This window comes from Cylas formicarius, unplaced genomic scaffold, assembly GCF_029955315.1.
Source record: "Cylas formicarius isolate icCylForm1 unplaced genomic scaffold, icCylForm1.1 PGA_scaffold_3__17_contigs__length_32017465, whole genome shotgun sequence".
In the NCBI taxonomy this organism is placed as follows: domain Eukaryota; kingdom Metazoa; phylum Arthropoda; class Insecta; order Coleoptera; family Brentidae; genus Cylas; species Cylas formicarius.
Window position 1 is genome coordinate 14,461,447 of NW_026844326.1, and position 14,653 is coordinate 14,476,099.

The following is a 14,653-nucleotide window of genomic DNA, read 5'->3' on the forward strand; positions in this document are numbered from 1 at the left end:
AGCTTTTTAACATTTAAATAACTTATAAGCCTTATTTGAGTCTTTTGTCAGATTACTATATGCAAACCATTTGTTTATTGCTTCCCTGTGCCACGATTTGTTATGAGTTAGATTTCTTATTTTCGGATGAAAAAAACAAAGTAAATAGAAGTTTACGTTTTATTTACAAACAATTTTACAAAAATATGTACTGGAATTAAATAAATTTCAACAGCTAATACTTATACTAAATTCAGGTGTAAAAAATACACTGGGAACAAAACTAATATTACATTTGTATAGATTACACAAACTAATTTTTTTTTAAAATTATGACTAGTATGATTTGGTTTATACTAGAGGTGCTTCAGTTATCCATAATACCTGTATTATTTTACAAATGGTTCCTGTGAGTACTGGGCTCTAAAATTGATATTAAAACCGGAAAGCACCACTCGATTGTGCTCAGTATAAAATCATGTTTCCTTATAAAACCTTTTTTTTTATTTTGACTCTGTATTATCTAAGGAAAAAGAAATGGGAAAAAAGTCTTAACAATTCCTCCTCAAACTGATATCTAGGTCTGCTTTTCAAGGATCAAGTATTGGTCGTCAAGGGATTTTGGTTGACCGATATGCTTCTAATAGATGATCCAATGTGAGCTGCACTAAATGAAAAAACGAAAATTCGCAGTTTACCTAATATGCTATATATGTATAAATTTCACAAAAAAATATATATCAATAAATTTTATTTCCGCAATAATGCGATAAATGTTCAATGGACCGCGATATACAGGATGTCGCAATAGTGTCCCTTATTTATCACACTTTTCAAGATACTAAAATTTTAAGTTTTTAAATTTTTTTTTTTCAAGAAACTTTTGAAAATTGCGGTAAATAAAGTCACCACCTCAAAATGTGAATAACTAAGAACAACCTTTAGGAGATTAATACCTCTTGATACGTTTTGTGTTTAGTGACGGCTCTATGTTATCACTTTCGCTCACAATTCTGTGGTTATCTCGTCCTGAGGTCTGAAGCCCAGCATATGAAAATCGTCCTCCAAAAACAGGGGGCCCAGGTACTCTTTACTGTTCTTCCACAATTCGGGATTAAATTCCGATGTGGTACCAACAAGTGAATATTCAAATTTCCACTGCGGATTCAGTGCGCTCTGTTGGTATTTATCGTAGTTGTAATTAAAAGTCTTTATTGCAGCCTCTGAGAGGCTCAGGGACGAACCAAACATTTGGTCCGGCTTGAAGGTGCTCATGGTGGTGCTGCCTCTCACGGAATAGTCCGGCTCTTCGATTTCCGACGGTGTTATCGGCGATTGAAGAAAACTGATAAGCTGCGCCACCTGAGGCTGCGAAGATTCGCTCATCCTTTTGTACCTATTAAATCAGACATAAGAATAAGATCGTTAACTCAGGTAGAAAATGGCGGCGGAAAAAAACTTTCGCGTTATTTTTATGATTTGCCAACAGAATATCAAGTTAAGGTGACAAAACTTTACCGATTGTTTTCCATTGCAAAGTTTAGTACTAACTTTTGGCCAACTTCCCAATAGTTCACAATAAATGAACAGAGCTTACTGACTACAAAAACTCATTATCTATACAGCAGTTGATATTAAAGTGGGAACGCGATCTTACTTAACATCTTAATTGTGGACGTATTATTTTCGAATGGTATTTCTGTTGCACCACAGTACAAACCTATTCAAGTCATCCTCAAGTTAGCTGAAATCTAGACAAGAAGCTAGGAATACTTAAGTCAAATAGAATAAACTCTTGAATTATTATTATTTCAAGACACAAAAAGTTTTGAACACATACGACCTGAGTTGTGTCCAAAGAACTCGAAATATGATCGGTATGTAGTCAGTATTCTTGACGAAATTCAAATTGTTGAAAAAATATTTTTCGAATGAGAAAAGGCTACTGATCTTTTTAAAAAAAATTGAAAATGAGCTGATAATACTAATGGAAAGTAATCAGTTTTCACGGATTTATTAAAAATAATGTTGGCTTTACCAACACAAAAGAATAATTAATCGGTAAACTACGGTGGACATTGTCAGGCCCAAGTCCAGATTAGAGAAAAATCATAGCTCAAGATTATCTTGTATGGTTTGAAGGATCGTAAAATGCTGTAATTGGGTGTCCAATCTTCAATAGTTTTATATCTTTCATGTTGTCGACCACCTCTAATTTTCAACTGTTTCTGAACATTATTTTTTTCCTTTACCAAATGAAAACAACTAGAAAAACTTATGTTAAATTTATGTATGAATCAAACAGCGGCAAATTTTAAAAATATGTATTTATAGTCATTACCGTTTCAAAGTTTTTTCCGCCCAGGTAAACAGGTGTTCCCAATCGTCAGGAATTCCCACTGTATCTGGAGATTTATTTAAAAGTACAAGTATCCTAGCTAAGTCACGTAGTACTGGTTTGTAAGCGGAGATAGCGCTATTGTCGCCCTCCCGGTGCAGCTGCCTCAACTGTCGTCGCGTATCGTTCACCATGTCGAGATAATCTTGCGAATAGGGTCTTAAAGTCTCTAGTCTCTTCAAAAAGTCCTTTCTTTCGGGGGTATCGTCCGTTTCGGAACTGGTGTCACTCAATTGGGGAGTATTTTTCCGCCTGTATTTGATATATATCACGGCCACGGCGAATAGAAACACGCACAGTATTGTTCCACAAAGCACTCCGGTTAAGACAGTCAGAGCGGCAGACGAAAGTCCCATCGGGTTACCGTTGTGCGTGCAAACAAGTCCCATGAAGTCCACCATAGTGCTCCATTTGGGGTTGTGTCCGAACGGACATCTCTCCACGCATTGTCTGGTGGGGTAGACTATTAATTCCGGACATTTGATGCATCCTTTGGGGATGCAGTGTAGGCATTTTGGCTCCGAGGCACAACCTGGAAGAAACACAAAAGTGCTTTTTTTATACCCATAAGAGTTCGGGCTTAGTGAAGGGTTGGGTGTTTTATTTAGGCAATGGGCTTGCTCACGCCTCGGTGTGCTTTGGTGTAAACTTCAGCTATACGGACACATACAAACTTATTCTTGTATCTCTCGTAATTAGTTTATTTCTATATGATTGTTCACATCGAATATTTCACGCATAATAATAAAAAATATTCAACGTTTTTATGATTAAACCTATCGAAGATCAAATCAACTGTTACAAAAAATTATTAACCTTTGAATTTTGAATTTTCTACAAATCACTATATACCAAAAATTATCTATATATGTATTTATTAGTGTTTCTAATTTTTTGGTCTTAGGCTTTTGTTATTTTTTCCTCATTCACCAAAAAAATTAGGATGTTGTTCAATTTCAAGTTGTATATTAACTTGATTTGCATTATTAAAAGTTTAAATTTTGTTCTAGTATCCACCCATTTGGTTGAATCTATAATGTTTAAAATGTATCATTACTTTGTACCATTTTAAATGGACATTTTGACATTTAACTTCATTTCTCTGCAAGACACTAGATATTTAGTCTTTATAACATAATAGCAATTATTTAACTTACAAATTATAACGTCTGGGAAGAAATCAGCAAGAATACGGAAACAATGAACTTAAGATTATTAATGGGATAATTATAACCTTGAGTTGTATCAGGATAAGTACTAAGTATTTCAATAAACAAAATTATTAATTAGCATAAAAAAGATAACTCGGATATGCGTTTATTGATGAGCTAGGCTTTGGATTTCCTATAAAAGTCAATTTTCTTCAGAAAAAAGTGGCTAGTAATTTTTACATATCATTTCCCTTAAAAATTCGATGTATATATGGAGATTCCGTACATTTTTCCAAGAGTTGCTCAAAAAAATTACTGCGTTGATCGTGGTAGCGTTAAACGATATATTACAAGCAGCTCTCACCTTAAACAATTACAACATTGTAAAGAATATTTCATACAATATTATTTTATAAGGTAAAACATTGGCGATGTTAAAGTGCCTATTAAGTCCTTTGTTGGCATCTAGTCAACACCTTGTATTGTATGTATTTTTGTATTTTTATCTTAAAACGGACGTTGTTATTACTTTTATAATTAAGTATAAAAAGTTGCTGGAACCAAAGTTTTAGGTTTTATATAGAATTTTTTAGTATACTGAGGAAGAACACAAAAAAATGGAAATTTATTTTTCAAAATAGCCACCAATTTAAAGAACTAGACAAAATGAAATAGCTTAAGTTCAGACATTAATATAATAATATTTTTGTTTTTTCTGGATGATCTTTTGAGTTTCTGGGTTTCAAACAATGTTGGTAATATTCTGATGTTTGTCAGTTGTCATTGTCTCATTAGCAGTAGACAATCATAAACCAGGACCTTGAAAAGATAGACGAGTTCTCTAAAAATCATCAACTGCAAATAAATGCAGTGAAGTTGTGCTAACTTCAAATAAAAAATGAAAATTTAAACTGTTCTAACAAGGCTCGTAATTTGGGAAAAATTTAAGACAATGATTTAAAATTGAAATCTCCATTCAAAAAACTTACTTTGTGCCACTTCGATTTTGCTGATATCATTCAGAAACTATGATCATGTTTCAAATTAAAAGATACAATTACGTTTCGAGCGAACTGGTTTTGTGTGTCTCACAAAATTATTACTTTTTCCAAAACTTCTGGATTCCTCCTGCGTCGGTTTTTGCTTAGTCGAAATTACTGACGTTTCGCCAATCATCCTGTTGGCTTCTTCAGACTTTGTTCGAGTTCGAGTGAACAAAAACAGACGCAGTAGGAATCCATAAGTTTTGTAAAAAGTATTACTGTAGCCTGTGGAAGTTTCTTTTAAAAATTCACAAAATTATTTTTAACAAAGGTTGTTTGAAAGATATTTTTCACTTTGAATATATACAAGCTTCATAATAATGTTATTAATAAACTAAAGAAGTTAAATAAAAAACATTTTCAATTACATTGTTTAATGGGCACATCTTATAGATACCAATACTGTTTTTTACATAAAAAAATGCTACTCTAGTGTTGTTCCTGTCTTCAGGACCAACGAATATTTTGTCAAATGTCACTCAGCATGTAGTAAACGTAATATAAAAATGCAAATCTAATTTTTGCAACATAAACGTTTTACTACATTCATACCATTTTATATATACATACAGTGCATTTATCTATTTATTTACGCAAAATGTAGATAATTTTTTTCAGATACTTGCTCCGTTGGTACCAAATCAAACTTCTGATTTAAGTGTCGTTTATAAAACTTGTTGCAAAATATTCTATTTTGTATCTCATCAAATAAAGTGTTTAAAGGGGTGACAAGTTATATGGAAAAACCGTGTCTAGTTCTTGACACTTTAAATTAATAATATTGTTAAGTCCGCTCCTGTGACCGCGTGTGAAGGATGCGCAAAAAAATGACCAAAAACAACAAACCCCGCATTGATGACATTTAAATTTATTCATTTAATTGCCGACAGACGTCGTCTAATGAAATAGTAATTATTATTAAGTGTTAAGTATAGCAACGTATGTTTTTATGTTTCGTTTCTGCTGCAAACATTTACATACATCGCTTTGAAATCCGTGGAACTGGTCGCGCTTTCTCTTTGATCTTCTCCGTACACGTTAATTAATTATTAATCAACGGCAATCGTTAAGTTGATCAAGTTAATGCACGTCTCACGGGGGAATGTTTATTAATGTAAAATGGGCCGTTTAGAATCTATTTCGCTTGGTCGAATAATACTTACAAAGTATAATTACATATGGACGTGTGTCGTTACAAATTCGGTTCAGTTGGTACCACCTAAAGCAAACGCAGTGGAACATGAAAAACATTGAAGCGTGGTGCAAAATCGACGACATTCGATTCCGCAATTATATATATTGTTTTATTCCGTCCGTCATTTGTTACGGGCAGGAAGCCATCGAAATCTCGTTAGGCGGAAAGTTTGTGTTACCATCGACCTAGAAATGCGGCCAAGTCGATGCTCACCACAGACGGTGCACATTTTCGTTAAAATATGCATATACAAGGTGGGTTCGTGTGCTCGAGGAAGTTGTTTGTTGTGGTATTTGGGTGCTCATGTAGCTCAGCAATAAAACGTCTCTTTGTGAATCACCTGAAGTCCGATAGCTTCCAAAAATTTGTTTCGTTGCTCTTCAATCATTTTTAAGAACCACTGGAGTTTGCACTTCTTTCCGCATTTTTTTTTCTCGCAATATACTCGGCTACTCTTTGATATTCCAAACTGAACACGAGATTTCTTTCGGTCTTTGATTGTTTAACACTACAATTTTCTGTGACACAACTCGAATTAAGACGTTTTAATTAACGCAAAGATCGCCTTAAAACGACACATCTCAATCAACTCACTAAATATAAAATTTGTCACATCAAAACATTTATCCTGGTGAGAATTTTACGGGATATTTCTAAAGGCTTTTTAATCAATATTCAAATATAAGTATGTCCAGTGTGTCCAGTATTACAGTAGCCTATGGAAGTTTCTTTGAAAAATTAACAAGCATTTATGGAGAGGACATCAAACGCAAATGCAGAAAGTTAGAAGATCACCGATTGAAACTGGTAAGATTACTTTGTACACTGACCTTTTTGTTAGATTGTGGAGACCATAACTTTATCCCCAATTTTCTTAAAATATCCCATCACGTCAAAACCTCATCCGCTTATAAAATTCTTCGAAAATCTAGTTTCGCTTTAGTTCGAGAAAGAATTCATCATACCTTTAAGGAAATTGATCAAATCAATAAGGCTCTTCTGCCTCTACACCTTGAAATTTCCTCCATTTTCTCCCCATCCGAGTTCGATACCCTACTACCCAAAATCACATTCAGAAATTTGAAAAACTAACGCCAACACTAGGAAAAAAGGAAAAAATATATCATCACACCAACTTTCGGAAACGGAAAAATTAGTTCTTTCAAAAGTTCTTGCAACACGTATTATCCCAAAGGGGAAATCATTTCCAATGTCGAGTGAATCCTAAACAAACTTAAAAAATTAAAAATCAAAATTGCACTAAAATCTGTAAAATTTAACCCAGACATTGTAATCCTAAAAGCAGATAAAGGTGGTCATGGACACAAATGAATATCAGGAAAAGATTCAAGATATTCTGACAGACGTATCATATCGCCAACTTAAAAAAGATCCTACGTCATATATGAATCGCAACCTTAAATCTGTTATTAAGGCTTTTTCTCTATCAAACTCCGTAAAAAAATCTGTCACCCCATGGCTCTAAAGTTCCTCGTCTCTACGGACTCCCAAAGATCCACAAACCAGGATTACCCTTTCGACCTATTGTCAGCACCATTGGTTCTCCAACATACTCTTTAGCAAAATATCTAGCTTCTTTATTAAAACCCCTTACAGAGAAAACTAACAGTTTCGTACTTAATTCCTTTCATTTCATTGAAAAATTAAAAAGCATTACATTAGATACACAAGATATTCTTCTTCTTACCTTAATTGCGAAATGCTTGTCTAGAACATATTTTTTTATAACGGTAAAATTATTTAACAAACGTCGGGAACAGCTATGGGTTCTCCACTATCACCAGTCATCGCGAATATATTTAGAGAGAGAAGCTCTCGCTTTCATCTAAAATCAAAATTATGGAAACGCTACGTCGATGATACTTTTTTTATTTGGTTTCATGGTCAAGAAACGCTAGCAGATTTTTTTAGACATTTAAACTCTATACACCCCAACACACGCTTTACCATTGAGTTGAAAACTAATAATAACCTCCTTTTCTTAGATATCCTTATCAATAGAAAATCAGACCTAACATTGAGTCATTGTGTTTACAGAAAACCTACGCACACATACCGATTCCTTAATGCATGGTCACATCACTATCCGGCCCAAAAATCATCTCTTATCAACGCTCGTGTTTACAGAGCCGCAAAACTATCTCAGCCCGAGTCATTGAACCCAGAATTCAAACACTTTACCTCTGCTCTTCTCTCTATTAATTTTCACATTAAAGATATTCCATGAAAAAATACACTCCACCACAACCTTCCAATAGCAATGAGGCCGAAAGCCATCCTACACTTGCCAGCGTGGTCTTTCCTTACATTCAGAACATAACTGACCACATATCAAAAGTTCTGAAGGAGTATAACGTCAAAACCACTTGTCCAAAAATCTCTCAACATCTTCGGTCCGTCAAAGACAAAACTCCGTTTGAGGTGCCAGGAGTTTGCAGCATTCCATGCATATGCGGCAAAGAATATATTGGAGAGACCGGTCGAAAAATATCAACTTGGCTCAAAGAACACGATAAAACTAACTAAACTAAAATTTTTGCATGTAATCAATTCTTCCACCAACGAAAAATCAGAGAGTCTATAGAAATCTATAAACAACTTAACAATCTTAACCGCGACTCAGGTCTCTACCTATCACCAATATGGGAATCAGTCATGTGTTTATGCTCCTCATCTAGCTCCGCCCCCTTCAAACAATATATAAGCAGGTACAGAGTAAAATGCGAGCCAATTACAGTCAAGCTCTGAAGAAGCCAACAGAATGATTGGCGAAACGTCAGCAAGTTCGACTGAGCAAAAACCGACGCAGGAGGAATCCAGAAGTTTTGTAAAAAGTATAGGTATGTCCATTTACAATCATCCATTTACATAGGAAGTATCTGAGACTGTAAATAGGACCTATCAATATCAATCAGGTACTGTCAATTTTTTTTGTGTAGCATACATCTTATTATAATTTCACATAAGCAGTGTCCATATCGGTTAATTTGATTTAACATAATCCGTTCTTCATCAGACATCTTTGCGAGATATGGGAATCTTCAACAAATTTCACGTCAACGTCAAACTATTGTTTAGGAGTCGAGTCGCGCTTTTGTACATCGCAGGCACCATCTAGCGATTGGTGTCGAACTTGCGAGTCGACTCTCGAGTCCTGGTTACCGCTATGTATTTTTTTGGTCACAGATAGAGCCATTAATTTTTGAAATGCTTCTTTTCTCGGATGTGTTCTTGCAGGATACTTCTCATGGCGCAGACGGACTTTCCATGACCTCAAAATATACAAAATTATTTTGCTAGTTATCTAAGGTCGAGGAAATAGTAGAAACAAAGATTTTTACCGTAATGTCGGGCTAAACTTGTGAAGCAGCGATTTTTTGATTTTACCTGCAATTCTGGGACAATCGTTTTCTCTTGAAAATTGCAAAACTTACGTTTATAACGATTTCGACTTTAATCTTTATCATATAAGATTTGCCAGAATAGAAGAGGCAACAAACAATCTGCATTTAAAATTTCTAAAACATCCTAATTAATAAGATTTATAATGAGACAATTAGTTACCCGTAGTCGACGCACCTCTTGCTTTGTAAATATAACCAAATATACCATTACTCTCCAAAGAATATTTTAAGGTTGCTATGACAAATGTCAAAGCTCGATTCACAAGCGGCACCATTTGAACGCAGTAAGAAAATGTGGGTAGCATTTATTATATCCCTTTAGTTCAGGTCTTTTTCGACGATTAAAAATGTGTACAATAGCTGAGGGTTAAAATAAGTGTAAAACGGAAACTTAAACTGCAAAATTCGCCAAAAATGGAAATTACAATAACTAAATAAATATTTAAAATATCTATAAAATATTTACAATTTAACATCTCAATTTCAGAATCAGAAAATATCTGCTGTGTAATTAATACACATTTTTGATTGTACTAGAAGATACGAAAGTGGACGACAGGGAATATGCAAGAATAAAAGTTTCAAAATAAATTTCTCTTTTTTCTACGTTCCATGCTTTACATCTGATTTTTTGATTTGGAAAGGGGATGTTTTATAAAAGAAATTGAAAATACAAATAGTTGTTTTTACCACAGTAATACTTCCATAGAGTTTTTGTTTGTAAAATAAGAAACGTCTATGTAATAAACTGTCCTTTATTTTAAACAAAGAACCTTAAGTTTTCGCATTTTTTTGAAACACCTTGTATATATAACACGGGTATTCAAAGACATGGGTACAATGTACAATGCTTTCGCATTTTCATTTATTTATAGCTTCTGTAATTGCTTATGAAAATTGTTTACTATTATTTTAGGCAATAATATAAAAAAGACTATAATATCTATTTTGATATGTCAACTTTCACTCGTAAATCATGTTGGTAAATATCAAAGAAAGTAAAATTTTGTATTGTAAAATGTTAAACAGATTTCTAAAAAATAGAGTCGTTTAAGTTAAAATTAATCATAAATAAAATACTAATAATAATAAAATAATAAAAGCTTTTATTCATTCAATTCAACGCGGGAAGGAGACTAAAACATTTTTTTATCAGAATGTAGTTTGGAAAAACAAGAATATTCAATAAACCTTTACATTAAGTTGATTCAGTAGATACATTAAAGGAAGTTTTGGTTAATTGTGGGAACTCTGACGAGTCGCGTAAAGTTTTCCAAAGCGATTCTGGAAATTTGAGGATTAAAAGAAAGTCCCTATATGTATAAAGAATACGATGACAATTCTGCAAAATTTCAATACAACAGTCGCAAGGGCAAACTTTCGTTGGTTTGCTTGGCGTCACAAGAGCTGGTTTTATGGAATTCTGCAAGTAGAGCGATTCTGTAGCGAAAGTGTCGTAATTCTTCTATGAGGGCCATGGTCGCGATCGGCAACAATGCAATAAGAATCAAACTATAAATTTCAACTCATGTTATCAACGATCTACCTGTGTCGGTGTTCACTTCCTGACATTTAAGAAACATGCTTGACCTATCAATATTTATATCGCTATCGGGCGTATAGAAAAATGACATACAGGAAAGTGGGCGGATTGTTCAATAAGCTGGACACCCCGCAGTGATCTGTATGTAATCCAAGCAGCTGTGTTTGAATTTTGTAATATTGCTTGTAGGATATAAAAAGTCCGCCATTTAATTTATATATTTCGTGCTTTGTGCAATAAAATTACTTCCAAGGACCAGCGATGGACTCGAAAACAACTTTGCTCGGTAGTTATATGGACACAGCGAAAAAGGCCGAACCATACCGAGTAACGCAATAGAGTGGGAACACCTTATAACAATCACAAAGTCCGATAGTAATTTAAAGTTTGGAAGGTTCAATATGGGCTTAATTTTATGCCGTTGCAGAATATTTTACATACATTTCTTCTTATTTCTTAATATTATTTCATTATTTTGTTTAATCTTGAAAATTGGGGCTTTTTCCCTCCATAATAGTATAGTATGCAATAACTTAAACGCCATTTTAGTCACGAGTTTGTTTTGGCACCAGCGGAGCACAGAAAGGTTTAAAAGTTCTAGATTTTTCGTTCCTTTGCGCTTTCTTGGGCCACAAGACATAATAAAAATTGTATTGTTCCTTTTAAATCGAATTCTCTTAACTTGTGTATTCATGTTTTTTAATTTTCCTCTTTAATTGAAAAAAATCTTTAAAATAAGGAACATGAATCATTGAACCAAACAACACGAAAGTGAAACAAGACTTCTTTTGGGTTTTTCTATATAACATTATTTAGAAAACATGTGAAAATTATTTATTTTCGGATCTATGCCCGACTAATTAGCGAAATAACAAATATGCAGAAAAGAATTTTAGTCACGCAGAGAGTATATTCGGTAATGCGTCACAAAATAAATGTTTAAAGTCATAAACTTTATTTTACCATAACTAGACAGCAAAATTGTAAACTAAACATAAACATTTGTGAGTATATTTTGATCAAAAATTTTTGAGAGCATGTGAGTATACGTGCCAGATGTTAAATAAAGAACTACTTCATTTTGGAAGAAAACCTTTTTTGGGTTCAATGACTAAGAAAATGCATCAATGTGATGTGTTTTCGAAAATTGTTGAAACCAGGTGTTCCAGATGACTACTATAAAATATGTCAGCCAGAGAACAGACGACTTCAAGAGGATTAATATATTTTTGGGAGTTAAATATACTAATTTAAATAGTAATGCCTGAGCTACGTGGTTCAAATCTTGTATCTTGAGTAACATTCTCATTTTTCTACATTTGTTGTGACTGTTTTGATTGAGTACAACTGAATCGGCAGAATGAGTAAATATTGTGCGTCCACTACCTACAAAATGTTTGTAGGGATCGAGTGTACGGTAAGGGACACTGCACAAAAATACAAAATTAAAATAAATAAACAATGTCTCTGGCTCTGAGCAATTACGTCGAATGTTTGTCTACGTTGGTGAAGAATGACCATCGGAAGAAGATAAAGTTTATCGACCTTAGCGGACTTTTAAAGGTTGTGGGTTGTATTTGTTCGTGGCTGAGAACATATCAAACGAAAGAGTGCTTTAAAATCCACGCTTAGATTTTTTTTCCCAATGGACATTATAAAAATTATAAATTAATAATACTTAACTCGAATAACTTTTTTAACTTCTTTTATAACTTACACAATGCCTTTTTTCGCCTTTCCAAAATATTTATGATCCGAATTGTATCTCGAAAATCGGACACATCTCATTATTTTTAGAGATTTTGTTTAGTGAGCTGGGAGGTAAAACGCAATTTTAGGAGACTAAAAAATTATACCAAACCTTTCACAAACTGCGAGCGCGCCGTTTTTCCAAGGCCTTTTCACGTTCTTTTGACACGTCGATCATTAAAAGACTATTAGGTGTATCATTAGGATGCTGTCACGTACTGATCAAATACGTGATAAGAGTCGAGATACTCGTCTCAATGCGATTTCATTACGCAAAAAATTACTGACAGCCGCATGTAGCAATCATTTACATGCCCACTCACAGACCAAGTGGCAAGTGATTTTTTTCCCATTGTCTCTAAATAGACGATTAATTATCTCTGCCAATTAGCATAATAGATATTTATCAATAGACATCAAAGAAATCAATTCAGACACTACCGTGTATTTGGATAGAATCTGCAGGTAAAGTCTGTTCATAGATATAAGAAAATGACTAACTGAATTAAGGAAAGACCCGAGCAAGCTGTAAGAATGAAGTATGGCAGAACAGGTCCGTACTTTGCTTAGAATTTAATTATTTGGGGTTTTGTTAGGAAAGATGCTAAACAATATTTATTTATTTATCTATGTATTTATGTTTAAATCTAAAATAAAATTACAAATTATTTTTATTAGCTACTTAAATTACTTAAAATTATTCACATAATATATCCGTATCACTATCGCTATCATCGCCTGTTCTAATTATTATTTGTTCTATATTATTTGCAATATGGATACACGATTGTTCTGCTTTTACTATATATTTAACAGAATTTGCCCAACTTTGTGGAGGGATGTTAAAAACTTCGGTTTCTATAAGTTTGAGGACATTGAAGTTAACACGGGGAAAAACATTGTTACAACGAATGGCAGATTTCAGTTGGTGCCAAACATGTTCAATGGGATTAAATATACAGTGGTAAGGTGGAAGCCTTAAAACTGTATGGCCTATATTTTTTGCATAATTATCACAGACGTATTCCTTTCGTAGGTTCAAGCTTTGTAGAACTTCAATTAATTGCTTTTTGGTATAATCTTCGTGAAAATAAATGTCGTTATTATACATGTAGTTTTGGATTGTTGTTTTGTGTCACATGAGGAAGGGGTTTTAGTCAACTGTCTACTGTGATAACTCGCATTGTCCATTACAATGACGCTATTAGGAGGAATGTTTGGAAATAGTTTGTTTTTAAACTAACTTTTAAATAAATCAGCGGTGGTGTCTTCATGGTAATCCCGAGAAGAATCTTTAATATTTTTCGCAGACAGAGAAAGTCTATTTGGAATCCAACCATCTTTAGAGCCAGCATGCAAAAGAGTTATTCTTTTACCTCTTTTTGATGGCGCGTTTGTTTTACACTTATCAGTTGAGTCAACACAACCCTTTTCCGGGGTATCATAAGTGTCGAACCAGGTTTCATCCAAGTAAATAATTGGCCTTTGTTGTTCTCTGTAAATCCGAATTTTTTCTAGATATTCCAGTCGTCATTTCCGAATTCTAAAAGATTCCATTAAATCTTGCCTTTTGTCAATTTTTTTAAATCTAAAACCCATGTGTTGAATACACTTCCATAAGGTAGTTCTGCCGCATTTAAAACCGGTTTCATCTTTTTCAAGCCTCCTAATTAAGATATCTAATGTAGGCACGCTTTGTTCCTCGTATAACTGGTAAATTTTACGCTGATCGCTTTCATCTACAGTCGAGAAAATGTTAGCATCGCTTCTTTTTGTCCTCGCAATTTTCCATACAGTTGATGTTGGAATTTTCGTCAATGTAGCCGGAGCCGTTTCTTCTAAAGATGCATGCTTGCTGGAACAAGTTTAATGAGAGTCAAATAAACATTGTTTATAACTTCTTTAGTCTCAATAGAATAGTGTTTTCTACATTTGGGCGGGAGCATCTCCTGAGGTACACTAGACTCGCACATATTTAGCATAATTCGCACACGATTCAACACACGCTGTATTACACACGAAATAAGCATGATTACTGATAAACTTAAACTAAGTAGTATACCAAACCAAAGAATATTAAACACAGGTAGGTATAAAATTATTTTCTATTACGGACCACAATTTTACCTGAATTTAAATTCCGAAACTGTAGGTAATAATTTTGTTGCAT

At 33.8% G+C, this 14,653-nt stretch overlaps 1 protein-coding gene across 2 annotated transcripts in view; it reads right to left on the reverse strand.

Moving 5' to 3' along the window:
* Nucleotides 1-162: 162 nt before the first annotated feature.
* LOC132699367 (uncharacterized) overlaps nucleotides 163-14,653 on the reverse strand; it is a 34,885-nt gene continuing 20,394 nt past the window's right edge. Inside the window, exons 2-4 of one of the 2 annotated variants that reach the window (XM_060666030.1) lie at nucleotides 2,321-2,909; nucleotides 936-1,375; nucleotides 163-646 (exon numbers count right to left, since the gene is read on the reverse strand). In XM_060666030.1, the coding sequence (XP_060522013.1) occupies nucleotides 985-1,375; nucleotides 2,321-2,909 (980 nt within the window). In that variant the 3' untranslated portion in view covers nucleotides 163-646; nucleotides 936-984. Of the gene's footprint in view, nucleotides 1,376-2,320; nucleotides 2,910-14,653 lie in introns of both variants that reach the window. The other variant, XM_060666029.1, reaches the window with a different exon arrangement.